The sequence below is a fragment of the Sphaerodactylus townsendi genome, linkage group LG13 (genome assembly GCF_021028975.2).
Source record: "Sphaerodactylus townsendi isolate TG3544 linkage group LG13, MPM_Stown_v2.3, whole genome shotgun sequence".
Classification (NCBI taxonomy): domain Eukaryota; kingdom Metazoa; phylum Chordata; class Lepidosauria; order Squamata; family Sphaerodactylidae; genus Sphaerodactylus; species Sphaerodactylus townsendi.
In genome coordinates, this window is record NC_059437.1 from 54,022,754 (window position 1) to 54,037,349 (window position 14,596).

Genomic DNA, 14,596 nt, shown 5'->3' on the forward strand with positions numbered 1-14,596 from the left:
ATAAATAAAATTAGCAACAAGTTGGATGCATACCCTAGAGCCTGCATTTGTTTACATTCCTCCCTTGTTACCCCCCTTGTGTCTCCTCTAGGGCAGGGGTCTGCAACCTGTGGCTCTCCAGATATTCATGGACTGCAAATCCCATCACCCCCAATTGGCCATGCTGGCAGGGGCTGATGGAATTTGTAGTCCATGGACATCTGGAGAGCCACAGGTTGCAGACCCCTGCCCTAGAGGAGACACAAGGGGGTAACAAGGAATGTAAACAAATGCAGGCTCCTGAATTCTGGCTTCAGTTCAGTTGAATGATGAGGGTCCAATGGTTAGCATCAATTATTACTAATAAAATAATTTGGTTACGAATAAGTTGGGAGTTCAGCACTTTTAAAATTACGTCCAGTATTTCAAAAGCGTTAAGCAGAACCTGTAAAAAAGGAAAGCTACATTTGAAAGGGCATAAAGCTTATCTTTCCTTCTTTTAAGAAGTCCTTGCATGGTTTTTGGCAGTAGAAAGGAAAAGGGGAGGGGGAAAAAATCCACAAACACATTTCAGAACTCCTACTTACTTTCTGGCTTGGAATCCACAGCTGCATGACGCATATCTTTGAGCTGGAGTTGGACTCTCTGAAGCCTCTGCTCTGCATGAAAAAGCTTAGAAAATATGCATGAATCTATTTATAAGCTTATTCTTGTGAAACATACATTGAAACAGCAATGGCCAAAACACAAAAAAATGGACCCGCTGGGAACTTTGATGAAGGGCCGACTGAAAGGACTGAAAGCACACACAAGTTCTCAGTGGCTCATGACCTTGTTCTTCCACCATTAACAGAAGTAATAAGAAATCATTCTAACAAGAAGCTACTGCAACATTTCATACAGGCACAAAGTAAGAGATCAGTCCGTTCCACACAGTACAAATTAGATGTTTGGAGGACCTAAAAAAGGCATCTTGGGAAGGAATTCCCACAGCTTTTTCCCTAAGACATCCTCACGATACCTCATTTAAGATCAAGGCGTCTTTTTAAAAAAACGCTTCAAAGTGCGCCTTTTCTCCTTAAGGCGCCTGCAAGATGTCCCCTGCCTGCCTGTGCGAAATGCAATTATTTTCCCACCCGACCATTTCACTCTCTGGTCAATTTCACCCTTGCCCTGCGCTAGACATTTTGTGTGCTGGGGGAGGGGTTGTCTCTGTCTTCACTTGCTGAAGGTTTCCCCAGGACATTTGCTCTGCAGGCTCCGATTCTGGATGCCTCTTCAGCCCAAAAAGTACATAGTTGTTCTTAACTTGTCCTCCCGAGTCCGGCAATATATAGTTTTCGAGGAGCTCTCTTTGTGGCTTCGCAGATATGTGGGAGAGAATTTTAGCCACTCAGAGGACTGCATTACCTCCCATTGAGAAGCATTACCTCCGCAGACCAGTTTTAGTTTTTCTGTGCAGTAAGAAGGTTTTTCTGTGTAGTAAGGAAAAACTCGGGACAGTCCACGGAGGGCAGGCCTACCCAATTTATTTATTATTTATTTATTATTTGGGTTTATAAACCGCCCTCCCCCGAAGGGCTCAGGGCGGTGTACAGCATAAATAGAGCACAGCATCACATTAAATACAATAAATACAGATTAAAACAGCTCTAATAAAAATAAAAATAAACCCTACCCCATTTAAAATGCAGGATTAATTAACTCAGGATGGTGCCTGCTATCAATTCCCATACGCCCCAAAAGGGAGGGGGTGGCAGGATCTCCATGATGTCATAACGGAGGGAGAGGAAAAGGAGGGCCCCTTATCAACGGCTGGTCTCCCCAAAGGCCAGGTGGAACAGCTCAGTCTTGCAGGCCCTGCGGAACTCAGCAAGATCCCGCAGGGCCCGGACAGCTGATGGAAGAGCGTTCCACCAGGCAGGGGCCAGAGCTGTAAAAGCCCTGGCCCGGGTGGAGGCCAGCCGTATCATCGAGGGGCTAGGGATCACCAGTAAGTTGGCCTCTGCTGAATGCAGAGACCTATTTGGGACATATGGGGTAAGACGGTCCCGCAGGTAAGGAGGTCCCAGGCCGCGCAAGGCCTTAAAGGTTAACACCAACACCTTGAAAATGATTCGGAATTCGATTGGTAACCAATGATGCTCGAGGGGAGGCAATGCAGTCCTCCAAGCAGCTAAGATTCTCATATGCACGCATGCATAGCTACAAAGAGAGTTCCTCAAAAAAATTTTTAAAGGAAAACTACATACTACCACAGTGATGGCGAACCTTTTCAAGACCGAGTGCCCAAATTGCAACCCAAAGCCCACTTATTTATCACAAAGTGCCAACCCGGCAATTTAACCTGAATACTGAGACTTTAGTTTAGAAAAAAACGGTTGGCTCCGAGGCGCACATTACTCGGGAGTAAGCTTGGTGGTAGTCGGTGGCTTTGCTTTGAAGCAACTGTGCAACTCTTCCAACAGACAAATCACGACCCTAGGAGGGTTTACTCAGAAGCAAGCCCCATTGCCAGCAACCGAGCTTACTCCCAGGTAAAGGATCACGTTTTAGTTCGCAGGAAAATCAGTGGGGTTTAACAGTGCTTAACAGGGTTACCTACACTGCTTCCCCAAAACGTGGTCTTAGGTTTAATGCTAATAATCGAGCCCAGCGGCCCAGGCCAGCCTAGATGTGGGGGGGGGGGGGGCACCACTCTGTTTGCGCGTGCCCACAGAAAGGGCTCTGAGTGCCACCTCTGGCACTCATGCCATAGGTTCGCCACCACTGTACTACCAGAATCGTCAGGATGAGCCAAGTACAACTATGTACCTCTCTGGCTGAAAAGGCACCCAGGAACGGAGCCTGCAAAGCAAACCTCCTGAAGCTACCTTCAGCAAATGGAAGCAAGGAGAATCCCTTCAGCAGCAAATAAAATGTCAGGCACAAGAGGAGGTGTGAAAAGAAGCAGCCGCCTCTGTTTAAGGCTCACGCAGATTTTTTTTTGTGTAGTGCAGAACGGACCACCTTTTTGCAAATCTACACACCATCCTTAACACAACGGGGCACCCTTTGAGCCTTACTGTTCCTGGGTGTTCCACTGCACTCTGTATTTCTGTCAAAATGCTTTCAGGGAGCGAGCCTTTCCCCATTTTGTTCCCATCAGTTGGTATACAAAAGTATTCATCCTTCATACCCCAGACTCATAACCTAAAAATTAATCTAAGGAACAATTATGTACCTTAATGAATTAGGTATGCAGTTACTAAAAACACCACCATTCGTTCCCTTCCCCCGCCTACCCCACAGCAATTTTGACATCTTTGTTTAATGGGCGTGCTTTTGCTTGGGTACCTGGTTTTTCTGTTCTTGCTTCTGCTGGGCAAGAGATTCTTCTCTCTCTTTCTCTACTCGCAGCTGCCTCGCCGTCTCAAGCATCCGCTGATGATTCTGCACTGTCTCCACCTACACCGAAAGGATAAGCGGTGCAAGTTACCCGTCACATAGTTGAGAAATAAATGGCTGCGATTGTGTATCTCACAGTTTCACGCCATGCTTCCTTCCCGTATATGACCCTTCTTTGAGCCGACACTGGGGAGTCAAGCTGAAGGTCTTTAAAATTTTGGACTGCTTCCCAGGGAACATTCCCTCTCCTCCAGTTAGTCATCTGACTCTTCCTCAAGGCGCGTGGCATGCTAGTCGTAATCCTTGTTTGCATTCCCCAGACAAACGTGCAAGACAAGCGTGATGACACCCATATGCTACAGCTTCTCTTTTCTCATTTACCCGCTTCTTAAGACGCTCGACTCTTTTGATCAGTTGATCCTTCTCTTCCTCCATGGCAGTGATATCCTAGAAAGTGGAACAACGATAGTTTAGAGGATTTGGGCCAGACTCTTGTTATTCTTCTACACAGTTTAGTTCAGTTTTACAACAGTCTAAAATACATAAAATAACAAGCATAATAACAATAAACACATTGAAAGCCCTCATTTACAACACCCATTTAACCTGATGGCAACAGTGTAACTGCAATAAATAGTTCAAAACAGGAGGGAAAAGGAGCGGGCGGCCAAACAGATGAAAAAACAGACCTGCCTCCACCGTACGCCTGGCGGAGCAGCTCTGCCTCACAGGCCCTGCAGAATTGCATCAGGTCCCGCAGGCCCGGGCCTCACGGGACAGAGCGTTCCACCAGATTGGAGTCAGGGCTGAGAAAACTACGGCCCCAGTTGAGGCTAGCTGTCCCTTGGGCCAAGGATCACCAGTCATTTTCATTTGCTGATCTTTGGGGAACATATCAGGAGAGACTGGGATCTCCAAATGTCAGTATGTCTTGCTATCTGCACCATTTAATCACTCGCATCATGGATTCCAGTCACACCACTTCTTGTCCTCAGCTCAGTAATCATATCAATATATTGACGGCTGATGTGGTGCAGTTGGATAGAGTGTGGGACCAGGATTTAGATGACCTGAGTTCAAATCTACTCTTGACCATGTAAGCTTGTCAGGGGACTTCAGACCAATCACACACACTCAGCCTGAACCACTTCACACAAAGTGGAGAGCAGGAGAATGTTGAAAGCCACTTCAGGTCCTCATTGGGGAGAAAAGTGGAATACAAAAGAAGTAAAATAAACAAGCAAACATGTTCAACCGGCACATTTAAATTCTGTAGAACTGGTTGAGGCTTCAAAGCAGCAAGAGGAAAAAATTGCACCAAGATGTCTGAAATAGCTAAATATCCTTAGGGATCCTCTGGCCTCTTAGGACAGATTAATTCCGAACCAATACCTGGACAATGTAATGGAATGGATGAGGGCCAGTAAATTGAAGCTCAGCCTAGACTCGTCTGAGGTGATGATGGCCACATATAAAGCTGCTTGTGGACTGAGGAATCAGCCTGCCCTGGAGGGCGTTGTGTTCCCCCCCAAAGCTTTGTAGCTTGTTCTGGCCTATAGTTGAAGATGCACACTCCCTCTGTGGCATGGAGCACCTTTTAACCGCTTCAGCTGATACACAGCTAAGGCCTTGAAAAGTGTAATCTGTCCAGGGTGACGCACGGACATACCTGAGTTAGATTACTGTAAAATGCTCCATGTGGAGCTGCCTTTAAAAACTGTAAACTGGTTCAAAATGCAGCAGCCTGTCAGCAGCAAGACACAGGCATTACATCACCCTTGTGTTGAAAGTTCCGGGCTGGTTGCTCCTATGTTCCAGGTACAATGCAAAGTGATCTAAATGGCAGGGAGATGGGGTATAACAAGTAGCCACCTCCTTTTAAGTCCTGCTCTCCATCCCCCTGCCTGCATGGACTACAACCAGAGACAGGACCTTTTTAGTGGTGGCATCTCACCTATGGAATTCCTTAATCTTCGAGGTTGGCCTATTCTCAGTTAAGCACCAGGCCCAACCCTCTCTTTTTCGCCCAAGCTTTCTCAATTGGGGTTTGATCTTTTAAAACTGTTTTTATAACCCACATCTAGCCTGAGACTTCAGAGAAATATTTTATGCTGATTCCAAGTTGTTACTATGCTTTTAAACACTGGGTTTTAGTAGTTTGCAACAATCGCTGTTTTAACCATGTTTTTATTATCTTGTTGCTTCAGTCAGGTTCTCTGGAGATGAAGCACAACACTTAAAAATAAATAATAAATTAAAAATATAATTTGGGACAAATGGACAGCTAGGTGACAAAATGTTACTAGGCAGAAGTGTAGTGCCAACAGGAAAGTGGGGCATGACACCCCAAGCGGAGCTGCAGCGGAGGTGTGGCCAGGCCGTGGAGGGGGCGGGGCGCTGTGGCAGGGCGTACGTGCGCCCAGGGCAGAGTTTCCCTTTGCTCCACCTCTGTTACTAAGTGTGATAGCACATTGTGGAAGATCACTGAAACATTGAGGAATTAACAGTGAACTACTGATTTCTCCATCTGTGCTAAATATGATCTGTGACAGTATCAGACTTGAAGGGATTACTGATGCTAATCATTCTCTTCTAAAGAATGCTTTTCCTCTTCTTGATTGCTTATCTTTAGTTAATGCACTTTGGGAGTGGATTGTTTATAGATTAGACTCGTGTACCTGGTACTGGAATGTAAGGAGTTTTTGTACCAGACACTTGGTGCCTTACATCATTTATCTATCGGTCTTGGAGTGTATAACTTCCTTCCGAGGCCAGCTATTACAACATCACATGTGCACACAAACAGATGCACATGCAGAATAGTATATAAGCTCCTATTTTTCTCTGAACCTCAGCACAGGCTAAACCACAGAACTGAGTACACAGTGCTGAGTACACCAGCCAAAACCTGGAGCCTGCCCACTGTCGTTCTTCGGGGTTCCAACAGCTGAAAGAGGCAAGGAGATATTCTCTGTTTATTCTCTGTGCTCATGATTGTGGCTTGTTGCCATTTCATTATTGAAGAGATTTTAATAAAACTGCTTTCCTCTGTCGTTGCTGTGCTTATTGTCTTTAAATCCCTCAGCAGGGAAAAGAACGGTCACTTCGCCCTGCAAATTCCAACTTACTGGTAGACCTTGGTCAAAAAACTATCTGGCTGTCCACAACCAGGGCCAGAGCTTTCAGCTGTGCCCCCAGCTTGGTGGAACGCTCTCCTGAGTGAGACCCAGGTCCTGCAGGACCTGTTACAATTTTGTAGGGCCTGCAAGATGGAGCTGTTCCACTAGGACTAGGGTTGAGAACTGCAATGGTAGGGCTGGCCTCCCTTTCCCCTTCCCCTTTGTTTCCTTGTCTTTTGTTTTCTTGATTGGTCTTTGCCCAGGGTGTGTGGTACTATCACTCTCTTCCACAGCTATTAACTCTGGCAAACATTTAGCCAAAGTAATTAATAGCCACTGTTCTGTCTCAGCCTACAAGTGTTTGTGGGAATGACTGGGTCGAGCATGACATGTGTGGGTGCTTTTATTAGAAAGGGTGGGGACTTCATGCTCATGTTCTTTTTTCCCCTAGCATGGCCTGCAGTGGGTCACATGTGACAGATCCCCAGCCAAAGGCAATTCTTGTGGCTCAGAAGCCCCACTGCAGCAGGCACCAGACAAGGTTGGACTTGGGAGTTTCCTGCTCTTTCTGCCTGCTTGCCACTGGGCCAGGTATTTAATGAGTAGGGCAAGCCTGAATGGTGACGGTTTCACAGATGGCCCAAGGAGAACAGAAACAGAAAAACGTTTTGGCAAGCACATTTTTAAGATGGATGTCTGGTCCATTTTCGACCACCATTTCAGTTTGCTCATGTCATCAATTCAATAGAGTTTAAAAAAACAAAAATGAACTCATCACAAATCTATGCTGAACCCCTGGCCATTTCTGAGCCCTCCGGGGGAGGGCGGTCTAAAAACCCAATTAATAATAATAATAATAACAATAACAATAATAATTTCTCTATTTTACCCTTCGTATTTCTGCAGTTGAGAAACCAGACATCTTGAGCTGTTCACATTCCTTATGGAGGTTTTTGAAGGCTTCCATCAACTCTTCATACTGTTAAAAAACCAGAAAGACAGGAATGCAACCTCTCAGCTTGGTTTTGCTTTATCTGTTACATTCAGAATGACCTGGTTGGTGAGCGAACTGCGGGGTGAATGGCAACCTCATAGTTAATCGGTTTGCAAATCACCGCATAGAAACCGTAGAGCCTGGCTTGACCTGTAATAAGGAGCACCGGCCAAAAATACACAAAATAAATATTTGCAGTGAACAAATACCAAAATAACTGATCTAGTCATACAGTAAAATGTTGGGCATAGAAATAATTAGTAGATATATTTTGATATTTAGCTCTGTTAAAACAATTTTGCAAGCTAATATTGTTTAGAAGTAGTTTATTATTACAGTTTCTACTTTGAACAAGCCAGTGGATTAACGCAGTGCATTTTACATAATGGAAAATGCAGAGTTGTATCTTTATACAAATTAGGAATGGGACACACTGAATAAACATACAAGTCACATTCCTTTCTCTTAACTACAGTTTTTGTTTAGTTATTTTAATTATAAATAAATTTGGATACTGTCAACGGGGAAAAATGTTTGTTTTTAACATCTATGCAGCCATACCTCTCCAGACTTGGATAACAATAAGGAGTATTATGTAAACTATTTCCATAAAAGATTGCAACAGAATACATGAGAAAAACTGCATAAAAACTAATATACAAAGTATGTCATAAATGTTAACAAATCACTCTGACTTTATATTTTGTTTTTGAAAACCCTGATGGTAATTCGAAGTTAACAACTATAAAACCATTCAGTCACTAAGATTTACTTATTTGTAGGAATTGAATTATCAACATATTCCACTCTATGCATCAGGAATCAAGCAGAAAACATTTGGGTTTTCAGTTGTAACAGCCCATCAAACTAGAAAAGTCCTGTAAGGAAAGCAGTCACCAGGAGTGGGGCTGAGGCTGTAGAAGAGGAGGCAGAATATCCTCCCTTCCTCTATATTTCTAATTTAAATCCTTCCCATCCTGATAGCAAGTAGCTGCTTTTGAAGAGGTGATTTAATCAGGAAAACAGGACCAGTCAAAAAAGCAACATCCCTCCCTACTAAAGCTGCAGATCCATTCTGATTCAGGTGGCTGCATTTAACTAGGGTGTCAACTTTGGGATTCAAATTACTGGAGATCTAGGGGGTGGAACATAAGAAAGAGCCTGCTGGATCAGACCAGAGTCCATCTAGTCCAGCCCTCTGCTACTCGCAGTGGCCCACCATTATGCCTTTGGGAGCTCACATGCAGGATGTGGAAGCAATGGCCTGCTGCTGCTGCTCCTGAACACCTGGTCTGCTAAGGCATTTGCAATCTGAGATCAAGAAGGATCAAGATGGGTAGCCATAGATCAACTTCTCCTCCATAAATCTGTCCAAGCCCCTTTTAAAGCTATCCAGGTAAGTGGCCATCACCACCTTCTGTGGTGGCATATTCCAAACACCAATGACACGTTGCGAGAAGAAATGTTTCCTTTTATTAGTCCTAATTCTTCCCCCCAGCATTTTCAATGCATGCCCCCTGGTTTTAGTATTGGGAGATATTGTGAGAACCTGGAAGAGCGGAGGTCTGAGGAGATGAGGGAACGCAGCAAGGATCTGATTTTTCACAGCACTGAAACCTCTCAGCCTGCCACTTGATCCCCAAGGAGAACTGATCTCTGCACTCCGGAGATCAGATGTCATTCTGTGAGAACTGCAGCTCCCACCTAGAGGCTGGCAACTTTATTTTTCTTTTTAAAACCCCTAATAGATCCTCATCATGGAAATGGGAACGTGTAAAAATTACTGATCCAGCAAAAAAAGTTCCACTGATTTCTGTGGGAAAGATTTAAGCACATGATCAACTTTATATTAACAAGACCCCTTCAGCAGAAAATTACACGGTATACTTTGGGACATACTAATTTTGTGCAGGGAACAGACACTTCACTCTCTCAGGTCCATGAATGCCCCCAATGCCCTGTTGGGGCCACACAAGAGGTGTGCTGCCATTTTGCACTTTAGATGTGATGTGCTCTAGCGTGAGCTAGACTTCCGTGTAGCATCAATTATCTATATACCAATAAACCCCAAGGATCACTCTTACGGGTAATGATTCAAGTCATTCGGAAGTTACACAAAAGGCTTTTGGGGTGGGGGGGTGGGGAGACAATGACAGGATCGCATGCTGACTTTGCGATATAATTTATATAATGCTGTCAGTAGGCAGCATAAGAAGTGGGTATGTCCAACAGCTTATGACCTTCCCAAGACTTACAGCATGCCAACATTTAACAAGCTTGGATGTGTATATTCAAGCAGTCACGCTGGTTGAGCTTTGCTCTGATCATCTTCAGGAATTCAATCAAAAAAAGGTGTCACCTAAAGTAGTGCTTGCATGAATCTTCTGGTCTGTAGTAGGTACATATCACATTAAGGAGATCTGGCAGTGAACACTCCCTCATTTACTTACGTTAGAACTTAAAATAGTGCCAGGGTAACAAGTACATAGAAAACTCTACCTGTCTGTTAGTATCAGCCACTGTATCATCCTGCAGGAACTCCACTGGCACGTCTACTCTGATTAGGAAGCGGGCCAGATAGGCTCTTTTCTTGAGCTCGTTTGTCCGCTGGAGGAGCCAATGCAAGACAGGATGAATCACAGGCTTGCTTCCAGTTACTAAACCTTGGCGGAACGTGCTCCTAAAGGAAAGCAGAGTAGCGGGTTCTAACGAGGCATTTCAAATCAGAGGATGGAGATTCAGAACAAACCAAAGCACCAGCTCTTACCGCGGTTTCTCCCGAGTGCTCATTAGAGAGCTTAGAATTAACAGGAGTCCATATTCATGTACCACTTCTGATCAGAGAGCGTAGCAAGAATATGATGCTTGCCTCCCCAGGCCTCCCACAAAATGCACTGTGGCTGTCACTTTCTCATGCGCCTACACGCATCTTTTGCAAACAGGTCTCTCTTGCTACCACCTCCCTACTCCTTTCTCCAGCCCTGACCCCCCTTCAGTCATTTCTGTTCTTTCTGAGTGGGTGGCTTCAGACAACCAAGCGCTTAGCAGTGCCTTCCCCAGTCATCACTTCTCTGCACAGCTACCCTGGCGAGAGCTGCCTGTGTCAAAAGGCTGCATAATGAACCCAATTCCACCATGACCCTACTGTGTTTCCCCGAAAATAAGACAGTGTCTTATATTAATTTTTGCTCCCAAAGATGCGCTATGTCTTATTTTCAGGGGATGTCATATTTTTCTGTGTTCTGTTCATCGGGCATGCTTCCAAACAAAAACTTTGCTATGTCTTACTTTTGGGGGATGCCTTATATTTCGCACTTCAGCAAAACCTCTACTACGTCTTATTTTCAAGGGATGTCTTATATTCGGGGAAACAGGGTAGGACAGAATGTGGCAAGGGGAGGGGGCAGCATGCTTCAGATCCCACCATCCGGTTGGCTGACACAGACAGCCATTTCCACGCTACATATGGCCATAGCTGCCATGCAGCAAGACTATACGAAGGAGTCACCACAGTGCCCTGATAGTTATCACAATAGGACCCCTGGCACTCAACCATAGTTAAAACAGCAGCACCCTCTAGTGCCCGATGCAAAATACACAGGAAGCTGATGAAGAAACAAGCGAACTGTAGCAGCCCACACCGGCAAGAAAAAAATTAGAAGATAGTCTTGGTCTTGTTTCCTTGGAAGGAAACCCCTTGGATCTCAGTGATGTTTCTGGATAGATGTGCAGAGGGAAAGTCCACAGATAACTTGTTTTCAGGAGCTTCACATTAAAACTGGAGTGCCACTAACTGCTACATCCAGTTTTAGACTGACTAGCGGCACACACTGAAAACTCATCTCAGTCAAAAGCAAAGATGTGTCAAGCAATTAGTTGGTCATAATGAGAAATAATTTCGTACATGCAAGCAAACAAGTTACTGTTATGAGGCATGGCATAAATGTTAACAGGATGCTTGTACAAGGCGCTTGTACGTTGACAGACTTCACAGATATGTATTCTTACAGGTTCAAATGACTTCAGTACCAGCTACATTTCACTGCCATCAACAGAACATAAATACTTACAAGTCACTGGTACCTCCTGGAGGTTTATATTTCAGAATACCGAGAAGGCTCAACATCCGTTTAGCAGTCTGCTCTGGCGACTCTTCTCTAATGTCAACAACATGCTGAAAAGTTTAAAAATAACTGTGGTATACTTAACACAACTTTGTAGCACACCTAAAACAAGGCAACATTAACAACTGTTAGCAGACTTAATCCACATTTTACTTTCCCGGGCCACGAATTTAAGCCATTCCTATTGATTTCAATGAGCTGCCCATTAACTGCAACACATAAAGTATACTAAACGCAGAAGTAATTCTTGAAGAGAGAGAGGGGGATACAGTTAAATAGGAGGAAGGCTTTTTTAAAAAATTGTATGTGTCAAGGGGAACTATGCACTCTCTGTGCAAGAGAAAAAATTAAAAGCTGAACTGGCTGAAATCACAAAGTAAGTATGTATTTCCTATAGCCTACCATTCAGATTTACTTCAAAGTACTTTCTGCTGGCCTCAGAAAGACATACTTCAGAGTAAACACGCATAAAATAATTCCATCATTCTGTTTCTAGAATCTCAAGGAATTTTTGTTTTGCGGGAAGGTCAGGAGGAAGAATGCTGGGGGAGGGGGAATAAAAAAGTAACAGACAGAGAGGCCAAATAATTCTACCAACGGGGCATATGAACGTCAGGGACGAGCAGAGAGTTATGCAGAGCATGATACCTCAAGTCAACAACTTGTGTCTGGCCCTGTGTACACCGCCCAGAGCCCTTCAGGGATGGGCGGTTTATAAATGCGATAAATAAATAAATAAATGTCTCATTGTACACCGCCCAGAGCCCTTCGGGGGTTGGGCGGTCTATTAAGCCGAATTAAAAAAAATAAAATAATAATAATAATAATAATAATAACAATAAAATAAATAAACTGTCGAGATTCTAAGAAGACCCCCCCCAGCTTTTATTAAATCAAATCTGATAGGAAATTACGCTATAAAATTGCATAAAGCTCCTCCTTGGGCAGAAAGGCTTAATGAACATATAGTGTTTTCTTCTGCAGACACAATCCACCTACTGAATGGGACAGCTTTTACATTTCCTGGGACATCTGGTAATCCAAGAGGATGTCGGTGCAAGATAGACCTGTTTTTTGTGGCTGAATAAATTTCGGGCCAGAAGAGGATTACAAAACAGACAGACTGCCATGCATTAGGTACTCAGGCGTTTTTATGTTTTCAGGGTCAAGACACACAGAACATTGGGACTACTCAGAACATTAGTTATTTTTATTTTTATTATTATTTTTATTATTTTTATTATTATTATTATTATTATTATTATTATTATTATTATTATTATTATTATTATTATTATTATTATTATATACCGCCCTCCCCCTAGGGGCTCAGAGGTGATACACCTCTGAAGATTCCAGCCACAGATGCAGGCGAAATGTTAGGAACAAGATCTACCAGACCACGGCCACACAGTCCGGAAAACCCACCACAACCAGTTGAATCCTGATTTGTTCAGAGGGAGTCACTCAGTAATAAGTGTACTAAGAGCTATGGCCTTAGAATCCAGGAATTCTGTGCGAGCTGACTGAGAGAATAAGACTACTAAGTAGTCAGTTTTCTCACACCCACATTTCAACAAGTCAGTCCACCTTTACCTTTGGGTCAATCTCTCCCAGAACATCACTGAGTAATTGTAACAGCTGCATGGACTCCAAAGAGTCGAAGGTGATCAGATTGAAGTTCTTCTTAAAGGGATCCTTATTGAGCTTCTCAATGATGAACTTAAGTTGGTCACTCATTTTGCCACCGCTGAAGGGGGTCCTCCTACAAGACAGCGAAAGCAGCTTTATGAACAATGCAAAGAAATCTGTGCTTTGTTGGGAAGACAATAACCGATCTTATAAAACTGAGAGAATTGAGGAGGCTGCAAAATAACAGCTCAACCAAAGATTTCAGCTTCTTTTTGCAGGTCTGTGTCTTGCAGCAACCACCCTTCGCAGTCAATAAACCCATATAAATTGTGCTTATAAAACATTATAAATACATTAAATCTCACACTATGCAAAATGCACTTGAAATAGAAATAGTAGAGCATCTTGCTTAGGTAGGACACCTCCTCTGACTGGAAGAGAGGGAAAGGAAACCTATAGACTCCTGGTACACATACATTGCTCATCACCTCAGCCTCTCCCTTTCCCCTCTCTCTCTCTTTGTCACCTCCTGTCAAAAGGTTCCTCATAGCAGAAACTTTGGCTTTGCTCTACTTATATTAGCTTATATTGCTCTACTTATATTATATAAAGCGCCGTGCACGTTGAGGGTGCTGTGTTATCCATGAACAAGAATGTCACAGCTATCCACAATGAAAATAAAACAGATTACTAACAAGCATCGCCCCCCACCTCAACCAAAGTCATTCCTAGGGGGTCCTCGTATTTTAAGAGGCCTCGTATCTTCCTCGACCAAGCGCCCCCCACCCCAATTAACAGACTGCAGGACCGTTGCCTCAATGACCCCATTCGCCAAAGCCTGGTTGCTCCAAGAAAAACCAACGACAGCCTTGTCGTGTCGTACCTCAGAACCCTCTCTAAACTCACCCCCTTAAACTTCGTCCTCTCCCATCCCCACTCCTTCATTACCTCAGATTTTACCCGAAAGGCCCAGCGAAACCGCCCCCTCCCCCTCTCTTGCTGAAGGAATCGCTCCTTCTGAGTCGCCGGGCCCTTGGTAACGGTTGCTAAGGCACGGTGGCGCCGGCACGTCGGCTCACGTGACCAACATGGCCGCTGGTGACTCGCGGGGGGGGGGAAAGGAGGAACGCCGCTTCGAGGCCCGTGAGCTGCGCGAGTGTGTTGTTGCGCATGCGCAGCCCTTGAGGCGCAAAAGGTTGCCTGGTTTTTTGATCTGGGCAAAAGGGTGTGTCCTCAAAGTACCTCCTTCCAAGGAACTAAGGGAGCACGATGTGATTCTGCGATTTTTCCTCTCACAACAGCCCTGTGAGGTAGATTAGACTGACCCAAGATCACTCAATGAACTTAATGGCTGTGTGGGC

The 14,596-nt window shown here is 44.3% G+C and overlaps 1 protein-coding gene across 2 annotated transcripts in view; it reads right to left on the minus strand.

The window, feature by feature from the left end:
- The window catches only part of IFT81 (intraflagellar transport 81), a 49,722-nt gene extending 35,392 nt beyond the window's left edge, over positions 1-14,330 (minus strand). Inside the window, exons 1-8 of one of the 2 annotated variants that reach the window (XM_048514618.1) lie at positions 14,184-14,330; positions 13,200-13,368; positions 11,550-11,653; positions 9,979-10,159; positions 7,375-7,464; positions 3,748-3,813; positions 3,316-3,426; positions 567-651 (exon numbers count right to left, since the gene is read on the minus strand). In XM_048514618.1, the coding sequence (XP_048370575.1) occupies positions 567-651; positions 3,316-3,426; positions 3,748-3,813; positions 7,375-7,464; positions 9,979-10,159; positions 11,550-11,653; positions 13,200-13,343 (781 nt within the window). In that variant the 5' untranslated portion in view covers positions 13,344-13,368; positions 14,184-14,330. Of the gene's footprint in view, positions 1-566; positions 652-3,315; positions 3,427-3,747; positions 3,814-7,374; positions 7,465-9,978; positions 10,160-11,549; positions 11,654-13,199; positions 13,369-14,141 lie in introns of both variants that reach the window. The other variant, XM_048514617.1, reaches the window with a different exon arrangement.
- Positions 14,331-14,596: the final 266 nt, after the last annotated feature.